This window comes from Phoenix dactylifera, chromosome 2, assembly GCF_009389715.1.
Source record: "Phoenix dactylifera cultivar Barhee BC4 chromosome 2, palm_55x_up_171113_PBpolish2nd_filt_p, whole genome shotgun sequence".
Classification (NCBI taxonomy): domain Eukaryota; kingdom Viridiplantae; phylum Streptophyta; class Magnoliopsida; order Arecales; family Arecaceae; genus Phoenix; species Phoenix dactylifera.
In genome coordinates this window covers 21,590,331-21,606,555 of record NC_052393.1, presented here as the reverse complement: position 1 = coordinate 21,606,555, position 16,225 = coordinate 21,590,331, and the positions used below count along the sequence as shown (strand labels likewise).

The window sequence follows — 16,225 nt, the reverse complement described above, 5'->3', positions numbered from 1 at the left end:
AGGTCTTACGAACTTAGTCTTATAAATCACATAGGATCTCTCCTTATCTATCAAGGTCGATAGATTCCTTATAGGTGCATACCCTACTCCAACAGTGAACCTACTGCAGCCAATCTACACTGCATGGACTCATATGGCTAGAGACCATGTATATGTACAGTCAAACTACAATAACCTCACTGTGAGTAGCCGAAGCATCGCAGGTCAAAGGACCAGTCACACTACTGCAACATCAAGCAAGTCACTAACGAGTGGATAGACATCCAAGTGACTTCTTGTCTTGGTCACGCTCAGTACCCTTGTTCTTAACAAGCACCTGCACTATTACTTCAGTGTCGTCACACTGTGGACTCGAGTCTCGTCCATCCATAAGGAAAGCAATGTGTGCACTGATCGGATCGATCACCGTCCTTGTGATGATCCATTGATCAGGAGCATTCAGAAATTAATCACCAATGATGCATGGCTCAAATTCTTAACTCTTAAGAATACGCATCATCATCTTATTAATTCTTGGACGATTCATATACACATATATAATATGAATAAAAAGATGCCTTTTATTTATTCAATAATAAATAGTCAAGTATAAAATTATGTCCCTAGAATTAACAATGTGTCAGCCAGATTGGCTTCTAGGGCATACATCTAACAGAAGAAGGTTCCAGTCGGGAGTCTTCTCCTCCACCCCATCGCCTCTCAATCCTCCTAACGGGCCCTAGCCTCTCGAGCTAGCCTATTAGCCCATGAAACCTCCGGGCGACTACAGTTGATAAGGCCTAATTGTACTCTGCTGACAGTAAATGCAATTATGAATATGACTACAACTATTTCGAACATATATTAGTTGGAGAATTCCTCGTGTTCTTCAATATATATTGGTTGATAAGCTGACATACTTACATACCAACCTCTATCTCAATCTTTTAAGCTAGGTTTCATTAAAAAGAAAAAGAAAATCTTTTAAAGTGAGTGGAGACTCGACAGAAAAAGTAAAGGATATATTTGAGTTTTTCTTGCAACTAAGTAGTCCTTAAAAAATGATAGAGCATTTGCCTCAAACTTAAAGCAAAGTAAGGCACGGAAAAGATGGGATTAACAATTTGAAATATTTTGAGCCTATTAATGCTGAAAAAATGAAGTTTTCGTTCTCGTAACCATGTATAAAAAATCTGAACTTACGTGCATAAATGCATATATTGTGTGAATGGATGTATTACGATCCTCTTGACCAATAAAGTCTCATAGAAAAAGCACAAACACTCCTAGGCTGAGGATTCCCTTCTCGGGAAATGAGTGCAGAGGGCCACGAGCGTAAGCTCTCCAACCGAAAATAGAAGAACAATAATAAAAAAAAAGGAGAGAAAAATAAAAATTTCTCAATATTTTATTAAAATATTATCCAACATAGTGAATATAGAGAGAGAAGCTTGACGAGATAATTGAATCTCATACAAAATGAAGTATTTCTTCTAACTTATTATTTATACGACTTGTTTATACACATGAAACTTTATTTTTTTGATGGAAAGTACCCAAGAACTTTATTAATCATTCATGGAGGTGTGGTGGATTTCTCAAGAAGTGCCTTGAAGGTATGGACCTAGGAAAGAGGAATGAGTGATAATTGTTTATACAAGGTGCTATGAAGTCTCATACTAGTGGAATTATTTAACAAATAGATAGGCAACAGATCCAGCATATAATACATTAAGCAAGTATTATGATTAGTTGGACTACGACAAATCTCGTAGGAACCAACAGATTCACAGTCGAAGGCTCTAACAATTTAATAATATTTAGTAAAATGTCCTATGAATTTTCTACTAAAGTTATTAATTATTTTTGCCAAATTTTTCTATTTTGTTGTTGAGTAATCCTAACATTTTTTAAAAAAATTACTTTTGTATTTGGGTTATTTGGGTTATATATAAGTATCCAAAATCTTCATAATACACATCGATATAGGACTTGATACATATCTAAACGGTCCTCGTATATCTTTCTTATTTAAGTCTTGGCATCTTCACCAAGTTAAAGGCCCTGAGCCAATTTAAGAACCTATATAGGTATGTGTGTAGTCCTGCCATTGGTTTTACTCTTGTGAGTTTTAGGTACTCGTACAAGGCTTGGAAACGAAAATGATACTTCTTAGCTGGCCTTTTTAAGTAAGATCTTAGGTTATCACAAATGGTATCATAATCAACTCAGCCCATAGCTAGAGGATACCATAATAAGAGCCTTTTAAAGGTTGATTATGGGTTAATCATGATGTTTATGATTAGATTTGATGGGATATGGACCCTTGGCCTAGTGAGAATGTTAGAGCTTAGATGAGGGGAATAAATGAGTATTTATATGGGCGCGTACATTAATCCCAAATTAGTTATATATTAGAAAGATCTCGGATATTTATATGGGGCTAAGAAAACTAAATAATACTTTCTGCCTAGCTTTTTTACACGAGATCTTTGGTTATTTATAAAAATGGCTTATAGTTTAGTTTGAAGCAAACTTTTGATTAATTAATATAAATTTTTCTTGGATTTTTCTTCTACGTTTCTGTTCCTATTTCTTGTGCTTCTTCTCTCTTAAAGTATATGGGCTTAGGGCAGCATTAGTATAGTGATCTAGGAAACATATACTTTCAGAATTAATTTCCTTTTTTTCTAAAGAGACGAGAGGATTTAGGCCCCTACTTAATTTATTGTGACAATAAATTTTGTATTATTGATGGTAAACCTCGGACTAGGCCATTTGGAATTGCACCCAACAAGTTTATCAACTAAGAATAATAGATAGCATATTCAAAATAATAGTTGAAGGGAGTCCTATTTTGATTCCGATTCCAAGAGGAAATAGAAATACCCTAATTTTCCAAAATCCGATCCTGACATTTTTTTAGAGATCCAAATCTTATTTTGATTCCAATTTCAATTTCAGTCACGAACCAAATACATTGAAAAATATAGCCATTATGACTCCCATTCCAATTCTAATTCTTATTCCAATCCCAGTTGTAAACCAAATAAACCTTAGAGACAAAGTTTGAGATCATCATGACCTTGTCGTCCATTAGCTGAATCATTTGATCCCTTCAATCAATTTCCCAGGGTGAACAATGCCAATCGACGTGTTGCGCATTGGAGCGACTTACCCAACAATTCTAGTCAAAAGAAGAACTACAATATATAGCACTCTTTTTGAGGACTAAGAGACAGTTGGCCATGGCCATTGGATAGATTTTGAATCGTGGTCCTTCCATACAAGGATGCAATCCAATCACGGTCCAGATCTATGGCTTTATCGTTGTTAAATCAAAGGAAACACCTATCTAATCTTGATAATAAAGTTATACCAGCACCAACAAAGCTCATTCCACTAACGCAATTAAACAATTGCCGCACTTGGGCCAGTCTATAAAATGGGGCCTATGGCTCCTTGTTCAAATCAATTTTCCCGGGCTTTTCCTCTCTCTTCATTCTTGCAGGCATCTTGCTGTCTCCTCGAGACTACTGCAAGTTGAGCTCGCTGCTCTTACATTCCTTTCACTCAAAGGACACGAAAACTTGTGAAGTTGAAGGCAGTGCATGGAAATTTTGTTTGGCTTCTTTTTGTTAACGATGTCATATGAACTGCAAGTGTGATCTTCATGGAAGCTTAGCAGAGGCCAAACAAGGTTCGTAATCTTTTTGCGCTGACTTCACTATTAAGTTCATCTTAATTTCTTGATTGCTTCAACATAAAAACACTGAATCGATATCTTTCAAAGCTCCAATTCCACCTTAAGTTTCATAAAAAATTATTACAAACTTCGTGTAGATGGTTGTGAGAAAACTGCTGAGAGACAGTGGTCTTCGATGTATAATTCTTTACTCGGTGATGAAGAGAGAGATCTCGAGAACCAGAGTCTGATTTCGCAACTTCCCCACTAAAAACCCTTGTAAATCTACTGTGTTTAAAATGAAACGAGAGGAGAGAAGCCGAGAGACAGTGTTCAGTAGCAACCAACTGGTTTTCTTTCTATTAGTTTCTTTACTGAACTTTCAAATTTTCACTGTTTGCTGCAGTTTTCTTATTGAAGTACTAGACTTGCTACTCAAAAGTATTCACTCTTACCGGCATTTTCGCATCGAAAAGGTTTCGCATTTACATAGAGAAATGGCACTTGCTCCAACTGCTGAAGTAGCTCTGGGCTCAATTGCCTTCGGAATATTTTGGGTGCTAGCCGTCTTCCCTGCAGTCCCATTCCTCCCCATTGGAAGAACTGCTGGGTCTCTTCTTGGTGCGTTGCTCATGGTCATCTTCCGGGCGATCACTCCAGAGCAAGCTTATGCTTCTATCGACATCCCCATCCTCAGCCTTCTGTTCGGAACTATGGTCGTCAGCATCTATCTTGAGAGAGCCCACATGTTTAAATACTTGGGATTGTTGCTTTCTTGGAAGAGCAAAGGTGGCAAGGACTTGCTCTGCCGAATCTGCCTTATTTCGGCCTTGTCGAGTGCACTATTCACCAACGACACCTCCTGCATTGTGTTAACTGAGTTTGTTCTCAAGCTCGCAAGGCAGCACAATCTGCCACCGAGACCATTCCTCCTAGCACTGGCATCAAGTGCCAACATTGGCTCCACTGCGACTCCCATCGGAAACCCGCAAAATTTGGTTATAGCTGTCCAGAGCAAGATCTCTTTCGGAAAATTCTTCGCAGGAATCATCCCCGCAATGCTCATTGGGGTGGTCATCAACATAACGCTTCTTCTATGCATGTTTTGGAACACATTGAAGGTAAACAAGGTTGAAGAGGAGGTGATGGAGGAAGCGGTCGATGAGGATGAAGTGATCTCTCATAAGTTCTCTCCTGCAAGAATGTCGCATACGACCCAAGAGGGAGTTTGTGGGGATGATGTTGGGAAGAGCAGGTCGCGAGCGAGAGCAGCTTCTTTTCAAGTCCCTGATGTGAAGAGACTCTTGAGTAAAAAGACCATGATCTTGAAGGGCTGTGCTTATCTTGTGACTGTAGGGATGCTGATCTCTCTGCTCATGGGACTAAACATGTCATGGACTGCACTCTGTGCTGCCCTTGCACTCGTTGTCATCGACTTCAGGGATGCTGGACCCTGCCTTGATAAGGTAACGAAAGCTAAGCTTGATTTCAGAAAGCTTCTTCAGTTCTTAAAAAGATTGCTGTAAGGATATCAAACTTTCTGATATATTTTGTTTCATGCAAATTACAGAAGTTTGGTTTCAAGCGATTTTAAATTGTGTATTGATTTGTAGCATCATGGGCTAACTATGTAACCATATAGTCATTAATACTTTGTTTTTAAAGGAAAAAGATAATGATTCGATCCACCTCCTTAGAGTTGATGATGGCTTTGTAAAGACCGTTGAGAATTCCGACAGCTTCATAAAAAGATAAATCCTTACAGTCCTGCTATGCATGCACCGTAAACCTTTTGTCCACCCCATAGTATTTCATAAGAGCAACTAAATACTTTCATGGTTGTGTCACGGTGGAAATCTTTAGTATCTCAAAAACTTGAATCCTTTGGTGTATCATTCCTTTCTGCTGTCCACTACCAAGCTGCATGCACATAGTTCCCCATAATCCAATCCCTGCAACAAGTTCTTTCACATATCCTCCTTTATATTTTCGAAACGCTTTGCGGCAAAGCTGACGGGTGCCTGTATCTGAATTATATATGGCTCAGGTTTCGTATTCGCTGTTGATATTCTTCTGTGGGATGTTCATCACTGTTGATGGATTCAACAAAACCGGACTACCGAGTGCTCTGTGGAATTTCATGGAGCCTCACGCACGGATCAATCATGCTACTGGAGTGGCAGTTCTCGCCCTTGTCATACTACTACTTTCAAACTTCGCATCCAATGTACCTACTGGTAAGCTACAACCTTGACTTCTCCCCTTCAGTTTCCAGCATTCGATATATGAGCATTAGAAGCCATACTCCATCTCGCAATCGTCTTTGTTACTTTTTTGTCAGCCAGTTGCATAGAATCATTCGATAAAACCGGTTGTAAGTCAAAACCAAAAGAGATAAATTAACAATTTGTTAGCACAAGACATATCGCACAAGTTTGGCCAACCATCTTTTTCCTTCTAGCATCTCATGTACATAACCTGATCAATGAAGCAAATTTTGGTACAGTGCTCTTGCTCGGAGCCCAGGTGGCAAAATCAGCAGCAGCAGTTTCTCCGGCGGATGAGACAAGAGCATGGCTCATACTTGCATGGGTAAGCACGGTCGCTGGCAACTTGTCTCTCCTAGGGTCGGCGGCAAACTTGATTGTCTGCGAGCAGGCACGACGGTCACAATTGTTTGGATACACGCTCTCCTTCTGGGGTCATATTGTCTTCGGGGTTCCGTCGACGCTTATCGTGGCAGCAATTGGCCTGCCTCTTATTAGGGGTTAGTTTATAGTCATGGATGGTTATCGCCTTACGATAGTAGTTGGTTTTATCTTGAAAGCTTTTGTAATAAAAGCTAAGTAAAGATCTATAGCTCTCATATTTTAAGGAAATCCAATGAGTTCTAGTATATTAGTTTCGTTTATATCAACTTTATCTGCATTATTTCAAGCATTGTATATGGTAGTATGAGCTCAATGTACGCTAGGTCTAGTACCATGAACACTAATATTAACATGCAAGTACAATCAGCTATATGTTTGTTAATATTTTTTTACTATGATAAAATCCTTTCAAAACATGCTAAATTATGATGATATGCAATTATGCCAAATCATTGGCTGATCGAAATCCAACTATCTCAACAACAACAACAACAATAAATTTTCATTATACATAGGGCTCTATTGATTGATGAATGCTCCTAGGGCATGCACTAAGGATAATAGTTTGTTATGACAAGTCACAATCTGGTTCGAGGTGCAAGGTGGTGTTAAGAGATCAGATTTCACCCCTTTTTTCCATTATGAAACTTATCACTATTCATGTTTTATCAAATAAATCTCAATTACTTGCATGCATTGGGATTAAAAGCACAAGAAGCCAATTGGGTCCTGCTGCTGCTAGAAAGTGAGGCAAGTGCACCAATGCACGATGTCACTTCATCAGCTGAGATGATCTTTGAGTGATGGAATTGTCTTGTACTAATGCTAGGCTGTCTAAGCTGGCCTAAATATTGAACCCAGGAAATAGTGGGCATGGGTTGAACTTTTTACACCGAAGGCCCAGATTGGCTCAATTTTTGGAAAACTCGATTAAATTCAGAAGATTTTTTTTCTTTCTTCTTTTTTTTTTTTGATAACAAACAGCAAAGAAACTTCACTATAATCTCATGAAAACAACTCCCTAAGCATCCGCTCTAATTAATAAGACAAGATCAGCAGGAAAACTATCATTCCAAAAAGCTTCATGGCACTCCACACTTGTATAGTTTGCGAAGAAACCAGCAACTTGATACATATATTTTGAAAAGCTGCACTTTACTTAAAGTCATGTATAAACATCAAACAAGTTCTAACATGTCATTAAATTTTGTTCTTTTCTATCCCTCTTAAGTTACAAAACAAAGTTTTGTACAAATAAGCATATCATATATGTCCTATAGGTGTCCGTACGTGTATATATATATATTATACACACACACACACACTAGCAACCTAAGATCTGCAATGCATATTAAAAAATAAATTAATAAGTAAAAAGGGCCAGCAGGACTAGGGGATAAGAGAAATAAAATATGAGAACTAAAGAAAGAGTATCAATATTTTTGTTTGTTTTTAAATTTTAAAAGAATCCAATTGGTTGGGCCGTGAATTGGAGATATATTGGTCGAGGATTTTTTTTTTTTATTTTAAATAGAGATGATGCAAAACGAAGGCAAGCTAAGAAGAATAATAGGCAAATATCGGTCGATATCATGAAAACCTCCTAGTAAGTTCAAATCTAGATAAAATAGCAGAAAGTAGTTAACAAAGGCCAAAAGACAACCATGGAGTAAATCTTAATATCAATGCCAACAATTAATGGTAGGCTACATAAAGACCAAGAAGAGACTTCTGACAATAACCGATCCCACCATTAGTTCTGAATTGACCATGGCAATTAACCATCAGATGCCAACCGAGCCAAATCATCCTCAATCCAGATTTGCTCTAAGTCATATTTTGAGTCCTTGGTACTGATGCCATACTAGCGTCCAAAGCAACTGATGGTCTGTTCTTATGTCAGCATAGAATTTTATTTCTAGAAGCCATTTTAGCAAGATTTCTTAGTCTATTTATTGGACCTTTTTTGATTTCTAGATGGAATCTAAAGGACCCTAACAAGTTTCCTTTGATATAAGGCCCTGGATAAAGACCCCTTCTAATGTAGCTCTTATCATCATTTGAAACATTAACAGAATTTCTTTTAAGATTATTCTGAATTTCTTGAGTGGTGACACAGCTTGCGAGACCGTGGTGCCTGCTTATGGATTGGGAGGACAATTTGGTGAGAGGTTGGGATTCTTTTGCAAAAGTCCTATGAAAATCGAAGGACCACGATCGACCCATGGTCAGCCTCCATGAATCTGTGTTGTAGTGTCCCCTAGTCCACATAGGCTATGAATCGAGTTCGCTCCAATACCATTTGTAACAATATAGGACCTCATCCAAAATGACTACTTGGAAAGTATTTTTTGGATTTTTTAATCTTATATAAGTATCCAAGATCTCCTTTGCGAATAACCAATGTAGAACTAAAGACATTCCCGTTCGAGTCCTCACATACTCTTTCCGTTCAAGCATCTAGTTTTCCTTTCTTTTAGCCTTTAGGTTCAAATTTCCCCTTCCATTTATTCTTTTACTTCTAGTTTTCTTTAGAACTTTTTTTTTTTGTTATACTATTTTGATCTTGTGACCTCTAACGCTCTTTCCCTGCATCAAGAGCTCAATTGATTTGAGATTTCCATGATGAGAGATAGAGGCAAAGAAATAATAAGAGCACGTGTGTGTAGAAGAAATAATAAGAGCATGTGCGCGCGCGCACGTGTGTAACATGTTAATTGTATTTTTATAGATATCCATGAAGAGACACTAAGGATATTCTAGTCAAAAAATTTGACAGATAAAATCTAAAATGGCATATTATATATATACGCATATACACACACATGTAGATATTATATATCTTGCTGCCAATCCTGTCTACCATGCACATACTAGACATATTGCGGTATATTATCATTTTGTATATCATCAGTTTATTTACCACAACCTTGTTGTTTGTTGTTTGTTGTTTGGCAGGTAGTTGATATATTTCTCAAAGGATTCTCTTCTTCCACATTTAGCAAGCTCAATTCCAAGCTCAATGAGGAGCATATATATATATATATATATATATATATATATATATATATATATCCTCCATTGAGCTTGAAGAGGGTTTTGGCTCAGCTGATCTTTTGTGCGCACGTGGACAATGCTTTGGGCCGTCCTACTCCTCCTGGGCCGTTTGGGTGATGGACTCCCAAGTAGTTCGGCCCAATTTTCACCCTTGTTCCTGTTTTCCTTGTCATCTGCTTAACAAAAATGGCCTCGGTCAGCATTTTACTCCAAAAGATTAACAAAAAAAAAAAATCTATGGCATTGTGTACCTCGGATTTAAAAAAATAATATCTATAATATGGTCGGTTTATTTCAATTTTTAAGAAAAAAATGTCAGGACCCCTAACCAGCTTTCATGAAATAACAAGATAGTTAGCCGACCAAGAAATTAGGAGTATAAATATACACGATGAGCAAATAAGTTGATGCAAGGTGCTTATCTATGAAAGCTAAATATATTATCGTACGGATGTTGTCTATAATAGTCTCACCATGTAACTCTGAGATTAGCGAATGGAAGTGCCAAATAAATCAGTTGACCTAGAATAGATAAAAGACGTTATCATTGTTTTTACTCTAGCGTAGTCTTGGCTAGTAACCTCCCCTACCAATAAGTTAGCCAACCAAGAAGTTAGGACTTTAAATCTACACCATGAGCAAGTAAGCTGATGTAAGGTGCTTATCTATGAATAGCTAAATATATTATCGTACGGATGTTGTCTATAATAATCTCACCATGTAACTCTAAGATTAGCGAATGGAAGTGCCAAATAAATCAGTTGACCTAGAATAGATAAAGTGTGATCATTGTCTTTAGTCTAGGGTAGTCTTAGCTAGTAACCCTTAGATATAAGTTGGCAATTATAGTACATTCCAGGCAGGTAGGTTTATGTACTTTTCCTCCCTTTTTTTTAAGCAAATGGAGCTGTTGGGGGAAAAATGGACCACCCCACAAATGCAATTATAGCACCCAAATCCGTCAGCAAGATCGAGCTCATCATGCAAGCCGAGCTCAGAAAGCCGAGCCGAGCTCAGCAGGCCGAGACCAGAAGGCCGAGCACAGAAGGCTAAGACCAGCAGGACGAGACCAGAAGGCTGAGCTGACCTCAGAAGGCCAGCCTCGTCATCTATATGCTGCGGCCATGCCCTGCAGCAGCCTTACCGCACCATGTTTTACTTGCCGGCCACGCCACGACATATTAATCAGGAACCATACTCTGCTACGACTGTCAACGCCTCATCATTCCCAAGAATGTACTGCACTGTGCGCCTCAAGCAAGCTCTGGCTGCACGCCATCTCCTCCCATGATGGGAACGGGCCATCCACGGCAACTCATTACTTCCACGCCCACGTCCAATCGTGACGGTAACCCATTAATTCGCCCAGTCACATCACAGGTAACCCTGCCACTCTCCCTATAAAAGGGGAGCTTCTCCCTCTAAAAAGGGGGCTGGAGGCTTCTTCCTCCCAAGGGAGGCTTCGGACTTGGAAATACAGTCCCTCTCCTTTTCCAAAATTAAGCCCCCCTCTGACTTAGGCATCGGAGGGCCGGCGCCGGAAAGCCCGGCCACCGGCTTCTTGCAGGCCCCCCATGGAGGACGCCGCCCGCCGACGGATCGCCGCCCGCCAGTGTTCGCCGGAGCTCCTCCTCCTCCTCGGTTCGCGGCCGCCCCCGGGTCCAATTTCCAGCAACAGTTGGCGCTAGAGGAAGGGACCGAGTTGCGGCCATGAAACTAAGGAGCAGAGGAGTCTTTAACGCCTCTCAGCATCATGCTCCAAGCCCCGGGCGCTCAGTCCAGAATCCACCACCAAGACCTCCGGCAGATCAAACTCCTCAAGTCCAACCCGAGCACTTCGACGCGCTAGTGCAGCAAGTCCAAGCGCTAGCCATTGCAGCCCAAAGCCTGCAACAAGTGGAGGCTCCTCCTGTGCCGCCTCCACGGGTTCATGTTAAGCAGAGGAAGAAACTTTCTCCCGAGCCATCTCGAATCAGGCATGGCTCCCGCTACAACGACGTACGTGGGGGCAACTAGTGAGAAGTAGTAGCCCAAGTCTCACATCAACGAGTTGGAGGGAAAGAGAAATAAAAGCTAAGATCTGGAGAAGGAGAGTTATGTACTCCCTCCTCATGGGTGTAAGTCCTTACGACGGCGCTCGTGACGTTGCTCTCCTTCAGAGCGTCGCCATCACCGAAGCCCCGGCCGTGCACAGAGGGCTGCCGAGCTCATCCAGGCCAAGCTCATGCAGGCCGAGCCGAGCTCAGAAGGCCGGAGCTCGTCATCCACATGCTGCAGCCACGACCTGGAGCAGTCTCATCCAGGCCGAGCTTATGCAGGCCGAGCCGAGCTCAGAAGGCCGAGCTCGTCATCCACATGCTGCAGCCACGACCTGCAGCAGTCTCATCCAGGCCGAGCTCATGCAGGCCGAGCCGAGCTCAGAAGGCCGAGCTCGTCATCCACATGCTGCAGCCACGACCTGCAGCAGTCTCATCCAGGCCGAGCTCAGAAGGCCGAAACCAGAAGGCTGCTGAGCTCATAAGCGCGAGCTCAGAAGCCCGAGCGCAGAACACCTCCCAGAAAATCGAGCCAAAGAAGGCCGGTGCTGAGCTAAGTCCTGAGGGACTTTGGAGCTCAGGAGCCATCAAAATATCTCCAAAAGGTACAGGACGCCACTTTGGCTTCAAATAATTTCAATATTTTATCTATTTTCAGGTCGGAGAATCCAAAAAACGACCTACGGTATCTCTATCTCCAACGTCGCCCCGCTCCGAATAAGGGCGCACGATCGCCAACGAATGAAGTCCATCTCCCGTATGTCTCCAAGATCGGATTTCCGACCACGCTCGGATCCCCCAGTTAAAGGATTAACGTCATGCTACATCGACTAATCGAGCTCGGGCTCGATCTCCATCGACTAATCGAGCTCGGCTCGATCTCCATCGACTAATCGAGCTCGGCTCGATCTCCATCGACTAATCGAGCTCGGCTCGATCTCCATCGACTAATCGAGCTCGGCTCGATCTCCATCGACTATCGAGCTCGGCTCGATTTCGGCTTGATCGTCAACAGACAAGGCCAAAGAAGGCCGCTGAGTCAACCTGGAGCACTTAACTCCAACTGCATGAGAGGTACACCCTACTTGGCACGCACATCTCCATATATATTTGGCTATGTTACAGGATGATCGACGACTAGACTACTTCCTTCGCCCGAGCCAAAAAGCTGCTCGAACTCGGAAGTCGGGGGGTAGTGTTGGGGGAAAAATGGACCACCCCACAAATGCAATTATAGCACCCAAATCCGTCAGCAAGATCGAGCTCATCATGCAGGCCGAGCTCAGAAAGCCGAGCCGAGCTCATGCAAGCCGAGCTCAGAAGGCTGCCGAGCTCATCATGCAGGCCGAGCTCAGAAAGCCGAGCCGAGCTCATGCAAGCCGAGCTCAGAAGGCTGCCGAGCTCATCATGCAGGCCGAGCTCATCATGCAGGCCGAGCTCAGAAAGCCGAGCCGAGCTCATGCAAGCCGAGCTCAGAAAGCCGAGCCGAGCTCAGCAGGCCGAGACCAGAAGGCCGAGCACAGCAGGCCGAGCACAGAAGGCTAAGACCAGCAGGACGAGACCAGAAGGCTGAGCTGACCTCAGAAGGCCGGCCTCGTCATCTATATGCTGCGGCCATGCCCTGCAGCAGCCTTACCGCACCATGTTTTACTTGCCGGCCACGCCACGACATATTAATCAGGAACCATACTCTGCTACGACTGTCAACGCCTCATCATTCCCAAGAATGTACTGCACTGTGCGCCTCAAGCAAGCTCTGGCTGCACGCCATCTCCTCCCCATGATGGGAACGGGCCATCCACGGCAACTCATTACTTCCACGCCCACGTCCAATCGTGACGGTAACCCATTAATTCGCCCAGTCACATCACAGGTAACCCTGCCACTCTCCCTATAAAAGGGGAGCTTCTCCCTCTAAAAAGGGGGCTGGAGGCTTCTTCCTCCCAAGGGAGGCTTCGGACTTGGAAATACAGTCCCTCTCCTTTTCCAAATTAAGCCCCCCTCTGACTTAGGCATCGGAGGGCCGGCGCCGGAAAGCCCGGCCACCGGCTTCTTGCAGGCCCCCACGGAGGACGCCGGCCCGCCGACGGATCGCCGCCCGCCAGTGTTCGCCGGAGCTCCTCCTCCTCCTCGGTTCGCGGCCCCAGGGTCCAATTTCCAGCAACAGGAGCATGCTTGTAGTTTTCTTTTATTTTTTTCAAAAAAATGGCAAGAATATTCCATTGCAAATATTTGAACCCAAATCCTTTCACTTGTGCAAGTTCTTAAGGGAAGATGCTATTACCCAAGGAGACAACCCAAGAGGGAGGATGAATTGGGTTTTAAGTAATTAATTGACCAATCAAAAATAAAGTGAGTGATTAACTAGATCTATTGCAAGTGAATTAGTTATATCACTAGATGCAATGAATGAAGAGAGAGAAAGAGATAAAGAATAATACAAACACAGAGAGGTTTATAATGGTTCGGAGCCAACACTTGCTCCTACGTCCACTCCCCAAGCCGCACTTGGAAGTTCACTATAATCCCTAGAATTACAGCCGGTTATTTTGCAAGCTCACAACTAAACTTGTTGTTTTCATGAGATCACAACGAACTCGATCGGTTTTGACAGGCTCACCGACTAGAACCAAACGATTGTTTTCCCAGGGTGACAATCAAACCCAGTTGGTTTTTTTCCGGTTCACCAACCACAACCTTACACCGTTGGTTTATCTTTGGCTCACCAACAAACCTTACAACCCTTGATTCAATCCCCTGATTGAATCAAGTACAAAAGGGAAGAGTTTAAAAGTTCACAAGTAGAGCTTTTGAAAAGCAAATATTAAACAATATAAACAAGATTAAGTTAGAAGCCCTCAAACGGATTTAAGATGAGGAAGTGGGGCTTCTCGATTTCTGAGTCTCCTCTTGAATGAGTCGGAGGATTGGAAACAGTCGGTAGAGCTTTGAAAGCGAAGGAAGCCTTTTTGGTTTGAGTTGAATGCACTTCCCCCTTCTCTTGCTTGGATTCACTCTTGTGATGCTCTTGGTGGTTGAAAACCTTTAATGCTTAAATGGAATAACTCTCTTATTGTCTACTACTGTTCACTCTAGCTATTTAAGTGATTTCCTTCAAAAAATAGCCGTTAGAGAGGAGATTAGAGCCGTTCTGACCCGTCTGTACATCCTGACAATGTATCCATTGGGATCGGAGTCGACTTGCGCGATCTGGAGTCGACTCGCACTTTACTGGAGACGACTCGACCACTGTTCCAAATTTGAATTAAAGTGCATGCCTTGTCCTGGAGTCGACTCGGACCAAACTGGAGTCGACTCGCCAACAGCTGGAGATAACTCGGGCACTTAAGGATCGGCTCGTTCTCAGAAATTCAGAGAACCCATTTTCTGATTTTCTTCCTCGAGTCGACTCGGGTTAACTTGGAGTCGACTCGGCTGACTTGAGAGGCGACTCGAGGTCTTCGGAAGACGTCTCGCTCTCAGAGACCGAAAAACGGATTCTCTGCCTTTTGAACTGATCTGCCTCAGAGTCGACTCGGGCCTTGATGGAGTCAACTCGGCTAACTTGGGGGTCGACTTTGGAACACTTGGAGTCGATTCGTTCACAGGATCTCCGAAACTGATTCTCTGCCCTTTTCAGACTGCTTTCCTCTAGGAGTCGACTCGGCTGATATGGGAGATGACTCGTAGTCTTCGCGAGTCGGCTCGCTGACAGGGGTCTCAAAAATTGACATTCTGTCTTTTTGTCTGCTTCCCTTTAGAGTCGACTCGGGACCATCTGGAAGTCGACTCACCAAGCATCGGAGTCGACTCACAACCTTTTGGAGTCGACTCACTAACAGGGTCTAAAATCCATCATTCTGTCTTTCTGTCTGTTCTCAGTCGGAGTCGACTCAAAGAGTTTTGAAGTCGACTCGAGCTTGTGCCAGAAACTTCAAGTGTCCCGGAGTCGACTCGCAAGGTTCAGGAGCCGACTCGTGATGCAGACTTTGATTCAAATAGAGTTCAATACTTAACCAAAATACTCTGAACCAAAGCTCAAGGCACTTAGACAGAAATTCATAAAGATTTACCTGAAATACTAGATTGAATTCATTAGAACAACATAAGACATACTCAAATGCTTTGACACTACAGCAAAATTGGTTTTCGCGGATGCTTTTTTGCCGACGCTTTATACAAGCATCGGCAATTTTTTTGTAGCGCCTAAAAAGCCCGACGCTTTTAAAAAGCGTCGGCATAATACGACGTTAATTAGCATCGTTGTATTATACAACCTAAGACGACGCATATTCGCATCGTTGAAACCTAATTCTAAACAAAACCCAGCGGCCGCCCCCCTTTCTCCCCCACCCTCGATCGATATCAAGCCCTAGCCGACCCTAGCTCCTCCCTCCTCCGCCTCCACGCTCTCCAAACCTAGGGTTTCCTAAGAGCCGACCCTTGTCCCCTCCTCCTCCCTCCTCTCCGGTGGCGGCGATCCAGCATTCGGCGTCCTCCGCACACCGGCTCCCCACTCTCTCCTCCAAACGCTTCTTCCGACGAATCTCCGGCCGAAGGTATGGAAGATATTTTTCTTGTTCCGTTCTAATTTCGCGGTTTTGATCTCATGATAGCATTATAATCTCTAAATATTTTGATTAACTTGGTGAAATATAGTGTTGGTAAAATGAAGAATAAAAAAAACGAGCAATAATCAGCATTTTATGACTTTTGTATTCAGTTTTGGTCTACATGCCTCTGTTTTTTTGACTCTCATGTCAAAAATCGTGAAACCCTTATCTCATTTCCTTTTGTATTCTCTTATTTTTTTTTTT

General features: G+C 42.6%; 1 protein-coding gene across 1 annotated transcript; it reads left to right on the top strand.

Moving 5' to 3' along the window:
* The first annotated feature begins 3,463 nt into the window (after positions 1–3,463).
* On the top strand, positions 3,464–6,581 carry LOC103713335 (silicon efflux transporter LSI2-like). The gene is made up of 4 exons (XM_026807037.2): positions 3,464–3,679; positions 4,071–5,130; positions 5,712–5,901; positions 6,171–6,581. The coding sequence occupies exons 2-4, from the start codon at positions 4,162–4,164 to the stop codon at positions 6,434–6,436; spliced, it is 1,425 nt and encodes a 474-aa protein (XP_026662838.1). The 5' UTR covers positions 3,464–3,679; positions 4,071–4,161; the 3' UTR covers positions 6,437–6,581.
* The last annotated feature ends 9,644 nt before the right edge of the window (positions 6,582–16,225 follow it).